Genomic DNA, 12,675 nt, shown 5'->3' with positions numbered 1-12,675 from the left:
AGGATAGTGATATGTAATGTAACAACCACTGTTGATTCATATTATTCTGTCTTGAGACTCTGTATCACTTTGAATGTTCTTGCTTTTATTTGTTTATATTTGTGATACTGGTATGCTGCTAATGTTCTATTTCTTTGTTTCTCACTTACTACTCTTTTTAAAATAAAAAGTTAAATCAAAATTCAAAAAAAAAAAGGACAGAATTTGGTGGAAGAGTGAAGGTGAGGACACAAGGAGGAAACCTATGACTTAGATGTTCTGACTTCATAGCCAAAATAACCACTGTCCTCCTCCTGTCCCTCTTTCCTGTGTAATATCATGCAGATGAGTGTGGCTTAGTATGTGCTGTTTGTAACAGCTCAAACAATTCACCTGCTAAACTTTGCAGAGTATTGGAGGTAGTTTACTGAGAATGAATGATCAATATCTTCCCTTTTCCATGATGTCACCTAGAGAAAGCTGAAACCCTCCAGACCAGACTACCGATAATTGCACTTGTCTGTTGACCCCCAGTACTGTTTAAATTTTAGCTTTATAGAGAAATTGCAGTCCAGTACAAGACTCTCTGAAATTTCCCAGGCACTTTCATCGATGGAAGAATTCTGTAACCTCGATCGGGACATTGAAGGATCTGCCAAAAGCTGGAAGAAGTTTGTGGAATCAGAGTGCCCTGAGAAGGAGAAGTTCCCACAGGAGTGGAAGAACAAGACGGCCCTACAGCACCTCTGCATGATGAGGGCCATGCGTCCCGACCGGATGACCTATGCCATGCGGTAGGGAGCAGGCGGTGATGGGTGGCCCTGGACAGGCATGCAGTAGGAATGATCTTAGGATGACCAGATTGGCAGGGCTGATATATCTGCCATTTACATATAGTAACGGAAACTTTGTACCAAAATCCAAAATCCCATTAGGCCAATTGCTGTGCCTATGCCATAGGCTTTCTTAATATCTTAGTGAGCAACTTGGAAAGAGATGCTAATCAATGTCAGCATTGAAAACAGTGCTGATCACATCTACTATGGTAGAAAATCATAGGACCCAGAGAACCAATGGGATATTCATCCTTTGCAGGGAGAGCCTCTCTTTCATCACAAGGAAAGGAAACACAGGTAACTCTGGCTCTAAGTAAGATGACAAATGAATGGCAGAAAATTGAGAAGGATGTTGTCTGCTCATTCCTAATTGCTCTGAGAAACAGAAGATGATGGGTTGAGTCTGTGTGAAAGGGGGTGTCAGGGTTTAATGTTTGAAGAGTGGAGGTTTGAAAAACTCTGAAAAAGGAAAGAGAAAGCTGGCCAGGCAAACTCAAAGGATTCCAGGCAGAACTGAGGGCCTTCTTATTTAAGATCCTGCATCCGTGGCTCGTATCTTCACCACTGTACGATCCTCATCAGAAGCTCAAGTGTTGATTGACAGTTATCTTGATCCAGAACTCATTTGAAGTGCGTGTGTTGCGGGGGAAGATCTGGGCAAGGAAGGTGAGGATGCTGGCAAGAAAATAATAAGAAGTATCAATCTGCCACATGACATGTAGAGACAGAAAACAGATCAGTGGATGCCTAGAATTAGGGGTTGGGAATAACAGTTAACTATGTTATAAGGAATCTCATTGGTGTAATGGAAATGTTCTAACACTAGATCATGGTGGAAAATGTACAGCTTGCTAAGCTCATTAAAAATAATTGAATAGTACATTTGAGGGGGTGACTCATGTGGTGTACTGGCTATGCCTAAAGAACTTATTTTTAAAAATAAATTATAGGCCCTGGAGTCTGAATTTGATAGGAAAGAGGTAGAAAGATGAAGAGAATAATAAGAAAGCACACAGGTAAGATACGTAAATTCCTGTGCATTTGTAGTGACACTAATAGAGGAAAGATGAGGTAAAGATACATCATCAAAAGAAATGGAAAGATAGCAGGTTCTGATCACAGAGTGGGATGTTTCTACTTACTATTTCAGACAGAATAAGCTCCCAAATAATGAGAAGGATGGTGGTGTGTAATCAGGTGGCTGAAGGGGGGAAGAAATGATTACTTGCTGGGCATGGTGGTACACATCTATAATCCCAGCACTCAGGAGGCTGAGGCAGGAAGATCATTGTGAGTTCTAGTTCAAGACCAGCCTGGGCTACAAAGTGAGTTCAAGGCCAGCCTGAACTGCATAGCAAAACCCTGTCTCAAAAAAAAGGACAAAAAAAGAAAAGAAATTAAAATTACTTGAGTGCTGGACGTAGTGACACATGCCTGTAATCTCAGCACTCAGGAGGCTGAGGCAGGAGGACTCATTGTGAGACCAGCCTGGGCTACAAAGTGAGCTCAAGGCTAGCCTGATCTGCATAGCAAGACCTTATCTCAGAAAGACCAAAAAAAAAAAGATTACTTGAGTTGAGGGCACTATGAATCTACAGGACTCTCCTTGTAGATGCTAATGTCACCAAGGCTGGAGGAGCGTCCATGTGGCCAAGTGTTCAGTGAATGGGAAGGGCGACCAATGAAGCAGCAGGTGGCACTGATGTACTTGGGTGGTGGTGGTAAAACTAGGGGAAAAGAGCCTCAATGGGGCCGCAAGATTGGAGAGGTAATGGCTTGAAAGCAGCATTTTTGAGGAAACAGGACTCTGACCGCTGCTCATTCTGAAAGTTCATCAGATACAGTTGAGACGACTACAAGGAAAATAGTGTCCTGGGGGACAGTGGACATCTCAGTGATGGTCAGGGGTTTGGCCAGGCATTCAACAAGGAGTTGCAGTTGAGGATTTGCTTAGCACAAAATGGGTCACTCGGGAAGGGATCATTGCTAAGTGGAGTGAGATCAAAGGAAACACAGAATCACAGAAATGGAGAGTCTAAAGTCCTGGAGTGCCTTTCATCTTGGGCAGGGAGGCACTTCGATGGGACAGTGAGTGTGGTAGGTTAGCTGCCTGTGAGCATTTCAAAGGCATTGGTCCTAACAGTCTCCTGACGGTGGAGTGATGTGAGAGGGCACCAGTCTCCACAGGTGTGGGCAATGCCCGAGGTGAACAGTGGGTCAGGAGGAGCCCTGGTCTAGGGGAGCAGCCCTCAACCAGCAGCACAGGCTCTAAGAACTGACCTGACAAGGTGTGAACTCAGAAACCGTCCAAACTCTGTGACTACTTAGCCCGTGAGCTCGAGCACATCCTTTCATTTCTGACGAGATCGGGCGTGTTCAGGGTGGTATGGCCGTAGACAACATCCTTTCATTTCTAAACACTGCCATTTCTCAAGTATCATTTCATGACTAACACATACATGTACTTTCTTTCTGGCAGCGACTTTGTCGAGGAGAAGTTAGGAAGCAAATATGTAATGGGGAGAGCACTGGATTTCGCCTCCTCATTCGAAGAATCAGGACCAGCCACACCCATGTTTTTTATCCTGTCTCCAGGAGTAGACCCACTGAAGGATGTGGAAACCCAAGGTGAGAAAGAGCTCCTCTTGGAGTCAAGACTGCGCTCACCCCATGCCCTTTCATTCTTTGGGTCTTTTGGTTTCTCTTTTCCAGATTAAAGGTTCATAATGCAATACTCAGTATTTGTAAACTATAGAAAATTCAGGGTGATTGCTGAAGCATACCTAGAGAATCAGCCACCAGAGAAAGGACCGCTTTGTGTTACACAAGACAGATACACAGCAGCAGACTCAGTAAGGGGCCTTGTCCCCTCCACACGCCTCGCCTATCTCCTGCACCATAAATGCCATTCTTTCTGAAACACAAGCCGGATCCTGTCATGGACTCCTGTTTCCCTTAAAGTCCCAACTCCTTAAAGTGGCATACAGTGAACTCTGTCTCCCAGTCTCCCAACCAAGTTATCCAACTTACTTTCCATTAGGAGTTTCATATTTCTGCTCTAACAGGTAACCACAGAGTGGGAGGCTTAGAAGAGCAAATGGAAGGGGGACAAAGAGATGGAGGGAAGGAAGGGAGGCAGGAAAAGGAGGGAAAGAAAGAGGGAAGGAGGAGGGAGGGGTGGGGAAGCGTATGAAAAAAAGATGTAAGAAGTGTTATGTGTACGTATCAACCTCCCAGAAGGAGTATAATCCATATGTACCACAAACATGCATGAATAAAAAATAAAAACGGAAAAAATAGAAAGTAAAAAACCTGCACATTTATTGCCTTTTTACACCTCTGAAGGTCAGAAGTCATAAATGGGTCCCTTTGTAAGGATTCTTACAATTACATCAGGACCACCCACACGATCCAGAGCAACATCTGAACCTCAAAATTCCTAATTTAATCACACCTGTAAGGTCCTTTTTGCCATGTAAAGTAATATATACATGGGCTCCAGATTTTAGGACATGGACATCTCTGGGGGTCTGGCATTCTTCTTACCACACTTCTCAACTCCCTTCTTTGCCTTTGTTCACTTTTCCACCAGACTTAATCACTTTTCATCCTCCCAAAGTTTCCTTTCCTACCTCTACTCATCTTGCAGATACTGAATTCAATGTTACCATGTCAGAAACCCTACTTAACCCCCAAGGAGCAAGGCGCCCCTTCCGTGTACTTCCGGAGAACCCTACTGTTACAATTTCCACATTGTCTTGTCCGCTGACTTTTCTGTCTTCCTGTGAGTGAGGGTTCCTTGGGAATCTTGTATCTTTTTCATCGTAGTATCCCCAGTTCCTAGCACCATGCCTTTCATGTTATGGGCCCTCAGTAAACGAATACGCAGTAGTCCCTCAACATCCATGCAGGAATCATCCCAGGACCCATCACAGAAACCAAAATCTTCACTCATCACTTACATAAATTGTCATGGTATTACATAAACAATACACAGCCTCTCACGTGTTTTAAATCATCTCTAGAGTATTGATAATACCTAATGTAGTGTAAATGGTTATTGTACTATATTATTTCAGGATTTTCAACAACAAAGAGTCTATACATGTTTGATATGAACTGGAAATGTTCTTTTTTTTTTTTGGTTTTTCTCCGGTACTGGGAATTGAACTCACGACCTTGCGCTTACCAGGCAGGTGTTGTGCCACTGAGCTAAATCCTCAGCCCCTGAACTGGAAATGTTCTTAATATTTTTCACCCATAATTGATTGAATTTGCAGGTGCAGAAACTGAGCAAATGGAAAACCAAGTACTTAACCAAGGAACACGCAAGTGAATGAAGTGAATGACTAATCAAAACTATAAAACTAGCAAGCTATATTTTTCAAAGTCAGATGAAGAACCAATGGGTTTTTATAAAACAAACTATTTCTAGGTGAGAGAACAGACCGTGTAATATGACTCCATGAGCAGTCAGCCTTTAACCCATTATGTAACAAAAGGAAAATATGCCTTGGGTTCAGAGCAGTTGAGATTAAGTTAGCTTGTCACTAAAGAATGCATAAGAGTAATGTAATGAAAGAATTATTATTGACTAACTGAATGTATACATTCATACCCTTAAAAATTCAAATAACATCTGCTCATGTATTTTTAAAGAATCAATAATAAGGAAATTTTATAATAAAGAGCAAAGGTCCCCAGCTCCAGCCTTTCTCACGCCAAGTTCCTCTTCCCAGACACTAAGCTTTTGTCTGTTTCTGAGTTTAGTCCTCCTGAGCTATTTTCCTCTTTCATACTAATAATATTGTGTCACCACTTCTGAATTTATCAATTTTAAATAACTGTTATTTGCTGATATGAAAAATAAAGATTTACAGGGCTAGAGAAGTAGCTCAGTGGTGCAGCAATTGTGCAGCATGCCTGAGGCCCTGCATTTCATCTCAGGAGGGTTGGGGACTTCGCTCCCATTATTGTCTTAGGTTCCATATATGTCTGTTGGGCATCCACGTATTACAGGGCCAATTAGATTGACTTGACTTTCTTATTGTCTGCATTCTTAATGCACTGACATTAGTGACCTTGCTGACTAGGGACAGACTACCCCTCCTGAAGCTAGTTACTTCTTAGGGATAACGAAGGACTCACCTGGGATCCCCCCTTCACTGTGCAGACTAAGTAGCTCACATGCCTACCTGTCTCCTTTATCTAGCCCTCAAGCATCAAGCTAATATTCTTTCTGCCCTAAATCAACCCAGGAACAGGGATCAGATAAGTAGGAACACTCCTTATGGCCCAAACCCCTTGAACATTATTCAAATTAACCAGTCCTAAACTGTGCACCCTGCCCTGCCTTGGGCTTGCTAAGGAGACCTTGTGCTTGCTAATAAAGGTCTGGGCTAGAATTTCCTTCATTCCATTTGCCTCCTGACCAAAGCTAATGTTTCCCCATGGGCCCTGCATAGCCTGGCATACCTCCTTTTTCTCAGCAAACACGAGTGATAAAAATCTCTCACTGGCATGAGCCTCCCCTTGCAGCCTCTCACAGTCACCTCCATGAATTAAAAGCTCACAGATATGAAGGGGACACACTACTGCACAGCAAACTCTTTCTTTCTGCCCAGTTTTTCAAGACTCACTGAGATATACCTCACAAACCATAAAATTTGCCCATTTAAAGTATGCGATTCATCTGGCACAATAGCTTGTGACAGCCTGGTAAAGTAGTAAGACTCTGTCTCAAAAATAAAATAAAGTACACAATTCTAAGTGTTTTAGTACATTCACAAGGCTGAACAACCATTACCTCATTTTTAGAAAACTGTTGTTTCCGTAAAAAGAAAGCCTATACACACTAGCAGTCACCAGTTGCATCCCAGCACCACCCAGCCCTGGACCACCATCACTTTACTTTCTAGCTCGAATTTTTGCTTGTTGTAAACATTTCTCATATGTTAAATCATGTCATGTGTGCTTTCCTGTGACTGGCTTCTCTCATTTAACATAAAATTTCCAAAGTCTGTCCAGGGCATAACATGTATCAGAAATGCTTTCTTTCTTATGACTTGACGTATTCCATTGCATGGCTATCCCACATTTTATGTATCCATTCATCAGTTGATAGGCTGATGAACTATTTCATTCGTATTTTCATAAGAAATATTGCTATGACCATCATGGACAAGCTTTTGTGTGGACGTGTATTTTCAGGTTTCTTGAGTATATACCTTGAGTAGAACTCTTGTATTAGATAATAACCTTGTGTTAGAATAACTTTTTAAGAAAATACCAAACTGTTTTCTAAAACAGCTGCACCATGTTACATTCCTACCAGTAATGTGTGAATTTCAGTTTTCTTGTAGCTTCATCAACACTTGCTATTTTCTGTCTTTTAATTATAGCTACCATAGTTGGTATGAAGCGCAGCTCATTGTGCTTTGCATTTACACTCCCCAAACGATGTTGAGCAACTTTTCCATGTGCTTATTAAGCATTTATGTGCCTTCTCTGAAGAAATGTCTATTGCAATCTTTTTTTTGGTTTCACTACATTGTTCAGGCTGGCTTTGAACTCACAGTATAGCCAGGCTGGCCTCGAACTTGTGGTGATCCTCCTGCTTCAGCCTTCTGAGTCCTGGGATTACAGGCATGTGCCACCACATCTGGTTTATCTATTCAACTTTTTTGCCCATCTGTTTTTTAAACTGGGTATTCTCTTGGTTTTGGGTTATAAGAGTTCTTTATATCTTCTTTATATCTTATATCTTTCTATAAAAGTTCCTTTTATATGTGCTCCACAAATATTTTCTCCATCTGTGGGGTTTCTTTTGACCTTTTTAAGCAGAAAAGTTTTTAACATTTTCAAAATCTAGTTTTTTTTTTTTCCTTTGGTCAATTGTACTTTGACATTGTATTTTACAAACCATTGCCTGTCCCAAAGTTACAAAGATTTGCTATCCTGTGTGTTCTTCTAAGAGATTTCTTTTTAGCTATTACAGTTAGGTCTATGATTCATTTTCAGTTAATGTTTATATATGGTCTAAGGAAAAGCTCCAATTTTGTCCCTTTTATTTGAACAAACCTTGGTTCCTAGGATCCCCATTGGACACATAATCCTTTTTATATATTACTAGATTCAATTTGCTGCTATTTTGTTGAGAATATGTGCATGGATATTCATAACAGACATTGACCTACTTATTCTCTTTCCTTTGGATATTTTTGTCTGTGTTAGAATAATTTTATAAGCCTATATGTCAGATTGAGTTAAGAAGTATTCTTTTCTCTTCTTTTGTCTTCTCTTTTTGTTGTCGTATGTATTTGTGTAGGGTTAGTTCATTAGCTTTTCATCATTACAACAAAATATTTGAGGCAGCTAGCTTTATTAAGAAAAGAGGTTCATTTATCTCACATTTTTGGAGGTTGAAAGTCTAAACAGCACAGTTCAGGCTCTGGCAAAAGAGGTGGATGTTCAGTGTCCCACAGTGGATGGCAGGAGCCTGTGTGAGGAGAATCACATAGCTAGCTAGGAAGCAGAGAGAGAGAGAGAAAAGCTAGGCTTGTTCTTCATATATCAACCCTCTCGAGCAAGCTCCAAGGTCACACAATCACTTTCTAGACCAGGGCCCTCAAGGACCCAAGGGCCTCCCCCTAGGCGCCAGTTCTTAAAGGTTTCTCCTCCCAAGATCATCATCATGGAAATAAAGCCTTCAGTCACATGGCTGCCTGGAAACACCCAAACTATAGTAATTGGTGTTAAGTCTCATGAATGTTTGGTAAGACTCAATGATGCAGCCTTCTGGTTCTGAATGTATCCCATTAGGGAGTGCTTAAATTACTTGTTCGATTTCCTTTCCAATTCTGTTCAGATTTCCTATTTCTCTCTGAATCTGTTTCACTAATTTGTTCCTTTCTTGATCTTTGTTTATTTCCTTTATGCTTTATAATTAATGGTAAACAACTCCCAAATTTTAGTATCTATATTCAAATGTTTAACTCCTCTTTTGGATATGTTGTAACTTAAGCACTTATAACAAAACTTAAAATTTTATTGCATGGATTTTAGATAATTTCTCTTTACTTCTTCTCTATAAGATGAGGCTTCCATTTTGCAATTTTTGTCACGTATGCACTTATTTTCAGATAAGAATAAATTCACATTCTTTTCTGTTACCATCATTAATCCTTTTCTAAACATTAATTTTTAAATTTAAAAACCAATAAATAGCACTTGTATTCTAATGAATATAAATATATTATCTACTGCAGTGCCACAAATATCTGAGATTACATTTCCTTCTTTTTGATTCTATGCCATAATCTATAAGGGCCTTCAGAGAAGAATGTTCTTAGCACAGAGATTTAAAATCATGTAAAATTTCAGTTTGCTTCATATGTAAATGATGATTCTTTTCTAGGTTCCAGTTTTTGCTGGAGTTGCAAATTACCTTTTATTTTCTTGGAAGAAGAAACAACTATTCCATTCAGCATAATCTCTAATTTCTTATTCATTCTATATGTTGAAAGGAATCCACTCTAATCTTGACAAGATTTTTCCTAGAGCCCATTGGCATCCTATTCTAATACAGATAAATTGTATTTCAGTTTTCTTGGAAGCCTTCTAGGAAGCTGATATCTTGGAACTTATTTTCTTGATATAGTATTAGTTTTAATGTCCTTTTGTCACACAACTTTTGTTTCCTATTTTTTGTTTATTTTGCTGGGACAAATCATCACAAGAGAATAATGAGAAGTAAAATTTCTGAATCCGTGTGTGCCTAAAAATGCATTAACTTTGCCAATATAATTATTTGATATTTTTTCTAGATCCCAGATGATATTTACTTAGAACTCTGAATAAACGGCTCTGCTGCCTTCTAAAGCCAGTTTTACACCCGAGTGCTCATATCCCATTAGTATTATTTTTCTTTTGCTTCTTGTTTGGTAACATGTTTTTAATTCCCTTGAAACTTTAGGATATTTTTCTGCCTTTTTTTTTTTGTTGTTTGGTTTTTTTCTGGTACCGGGAATCAAACTGACAACCTTGCGCTTGCCAGGCAGGCGCCGTGCTGCTGAGCTACATCCCCAGCCCCCTTCTGCCTTGTATCCTAAAATTTCACAATCTGTGTCTTATTGCCGGTCCTTTCTATTCATCTGCTCAACTCTCAGCAGGTCATTTCAAAGAAAAGCCACATCTTTCTTTAGTTCCAGAAATTTGACCCCTTATTTTTGATAATACCAGCACAGTTCACCAACTTCCTCATGCCAGAACTGGGTATCAGTTGTTATAAATATTTCCTTCAGCACCCACCACTTTTAGTCCCAATTGTCTCTATTTTCATTTCGATTCTAGTCTGTGTCATCAACATCTCTTGCCTGGATTATTAAAAGTCTCCTGACTCGCCCTGCAATCCTTCACCAAGCTGCATCCAGAACCATCTTGCTAAATCTCGGATTTAGTCATATCACTCCCCTGCTTAAAATCTGCTAGTGGGCTGCCGTTATTGTAAAAGTTAAGTCCCGTATCCCTAACAGGGCCAGTGTGCCCCATATGCCCAGGCCTTTCTTTCAAGCTTTGGGTTTTCCCTTCCCCCATTCTCACTTTACTCCAGCTAAGTGGCCTTTTTAGATCCCTAGTCATACCATGAGACTTCCTGAACTGGGGCACTTTACAAATGGTTCCTTTTATCTGAAATAATTTCAACAGCCCAAGCCCTCTTCATCTTTCAAAGATCAGTCTCTCTGACCTCCTCCTGGCAAGACCATTTGGTCCCTTATTACCCATTCTTACAGCCCTCAGTGCATTTGCGTCAGAACGTTAATACAATTCTAATTCAATCATTCTGTTATAATTTTAACTTCGGTGTGTCTGCTCACTTGTCATTAACATCCTTGAGGTCAGGAACCGTATCTTCTGTTTAATATCTTCTTACCAGAGCCTCAGTGTGACCCGCACAATGTCCCCAGCAAATATTTGTTGAATGAATTAACCAACAAATGAATGACTATCGTAAGGACTGTTATCATAGCTATGCTATTCCTGACTTTCACGTTTTTATAAGGCTGTACCTTCCTTCTGTCCACTGGAGATTTTGCTCCTTCTGTATGGGTAAATCTAGTTTCTTCATTTTTATTCAATGTTTTCCCTTTTAGAAGCTTTCATATACTCTGTTTATGAGCAATTTCCTACTGTTCTGAGCCAATTGACCTCCAACTAATCCATCATGCAGTCTGAGGCTTCCTGTCATCTCAGGCAAACTGACCCTTCCTGATCTTTATTGGTTATTTGCCTCTGAATACATTATCTCAGCATTGCCCTTGGCCTAATCTTAATGCACACTTCCACAAGCAATATTGCTGTTCATCAACTGGAGATTACTGACACACCTGTGCCGTTCTCACTCTCTCGCTTCCTCCCTTTCTACCTTCTTGATGGTTTGATTTATTTTCTAAGTCACCCATTTAGAACACATATTCTGAAGACACACATGCTTCTCACATCTTGAATGTAATCAGGTTGCCTGATGAGCTCCTATCTTCAGATTTGGAATCCACACAGCTGATCCAAACACCTTCCCCAACCTTCTCTATCTGCACTGTTAGGTGAACTTGCTGTCTCTTTGGTTTGTTTGTTCAGTGTTGGTATCAGGCAGTTCACTGTATCCCTCTGCTTAGACTCTATAAAAGCTTAGTATCTTTTCCCATCTTTGGTCATTTGATTCATGCTCTTAACGCCTTCATTTCTCCATTCATTTGTTTTGCTATGACAATTCTTAATATTGGTTAGGAGTGCAAAACTCAAGAGTAAGGATATGTTTCTTTGTTCTCGATGCACTTTCTTCCTCCCTAAAGAATGCATGTGCACACAGACAGCCTGGGAGTCCCCCCAGCTCCCACATCGACTGACTTCTGTTTAGGGACCTACATTTGTCTTGTCCTTTTGTGCCACTCAGTATCCTCCAAGATTTACCTTCCTGAATTTTTGTGAAAGAGGAGGAAGAGGAAATCAGACCCGCTTTCCTGGCCTCTGTCTTAATATGACTCGATTGCCCTCCACCCTCACGGTTTTCCTTCTTGCATCTCGGATTAATCTTATAGCGGGGCTTTAAATGTACTTTTCTTCTCTCTTTTCTCATCACCTGCTTCCCCAATGAGCCGCATTTCCTTATTCGCTCATTTATTTTCACTCTTGCCGCACCTTCTTCTCCCTCATTTTGTATTGCCCGAGATACCTTCCTACCCCCTCGAGTTACTCAGAAGATAAAAAGGAAATCTCAGATGTGAAAAGACTTTGAAAAGGCAGAGTACAGCAGCAGCGCTGTGTGGCACTTTAATGACAACAACGCGTCACCTCAGAGGCAGCTCCCTGGGCGCCTTCCTTCACCTCCTCCTGCCTCAGCCCTTCAAAGAGGAGCTTCGTCTTCGACGCTCCGCGGCCACTCTCGCACAGGCGTCTTCTGCAGTCTTTCTTTCACCTGGTAGCCTGCTTTGCTTGGTCTCCTTCCTCCTTTATTCGGGTACCTGGCTTTGACAAAATGAATTCTGTCGCTTCTGTTTTATGATCAGAAAGAAGCTGTGTGTCTCACCATTGGCTTCTGCTGCCTCTTTTCTCTCTCCTATGATGAATAGGAGCTCACTGGATTTGTGTAGGCCTGAGGTAACTTAGTATCTTTGCAGCCAGATTATCAATACTTTGTCAAGTTTTTTTTTTTTTTTAATTGTGCCTAGCCCCATTCTCTTTTCTTCAAGAGGCAATTAAAAGTGGATTAGAGGGCTGGGGATTTAGCTCAGCGGCAAAAGCGCCTGCCTGGCAAGCGCAAGGTCATGAGTTCGGTTCCCAGTACCGGAGAAAAACCAAAAAA

The 12,675-nt window shown here is 40.8% G+C and overlaps 1 protein-coding gene across 6 annotated transcripts in view; it reads left to right on the top strand.

Moving 5' to 3' along the window:
• Dnah9 (dynein, axonemal, heavy chain 9) overlaps nt 1-12,675 on the top strand; it is a 319,645-nt gene that overhangs the window by 263,355 nt on the left and 43,615 nt on the right. For all 6 annotated transcript variants that reach the window (XM_013522070.1, XM_005399351.1, XM_013522071.1 and 3 more), the window contains 2 exons: nt 580-773; nt 3,295-3,443. In XM_013522070.1, coding sequence (XP_013377524.1) covers nt 580-773; nt 3,295-3,443 — 343 coding nt within the window. The remainder of the gene's footprint in view (nt 1-579; nt 774-3,294; nt 3,444-12,675) is intronic.

This window comes from Chinchilla lanigera, unplaced genomic scaffold (assembly GCF_000276665.1).
Source record: "Chinchilla lanigera isolate Chin_1 unplaced genomic scaffold, ChiLan1.0 scaffold00066, whole genome shotgun sequence".
In the NCBI taxonomy this organism is placed as follows: domain Eukaryota; kingdom Metazoa; phylum Chordata; class Mammalia; order Rodentia; family Chinchillidae; genus Chinchilla; species Chinchilla lanigera.
Note: the sequence above shows the minus strand (reverse complement) of the source record. Positions and strands in the feature narration are given on the sequence as shown.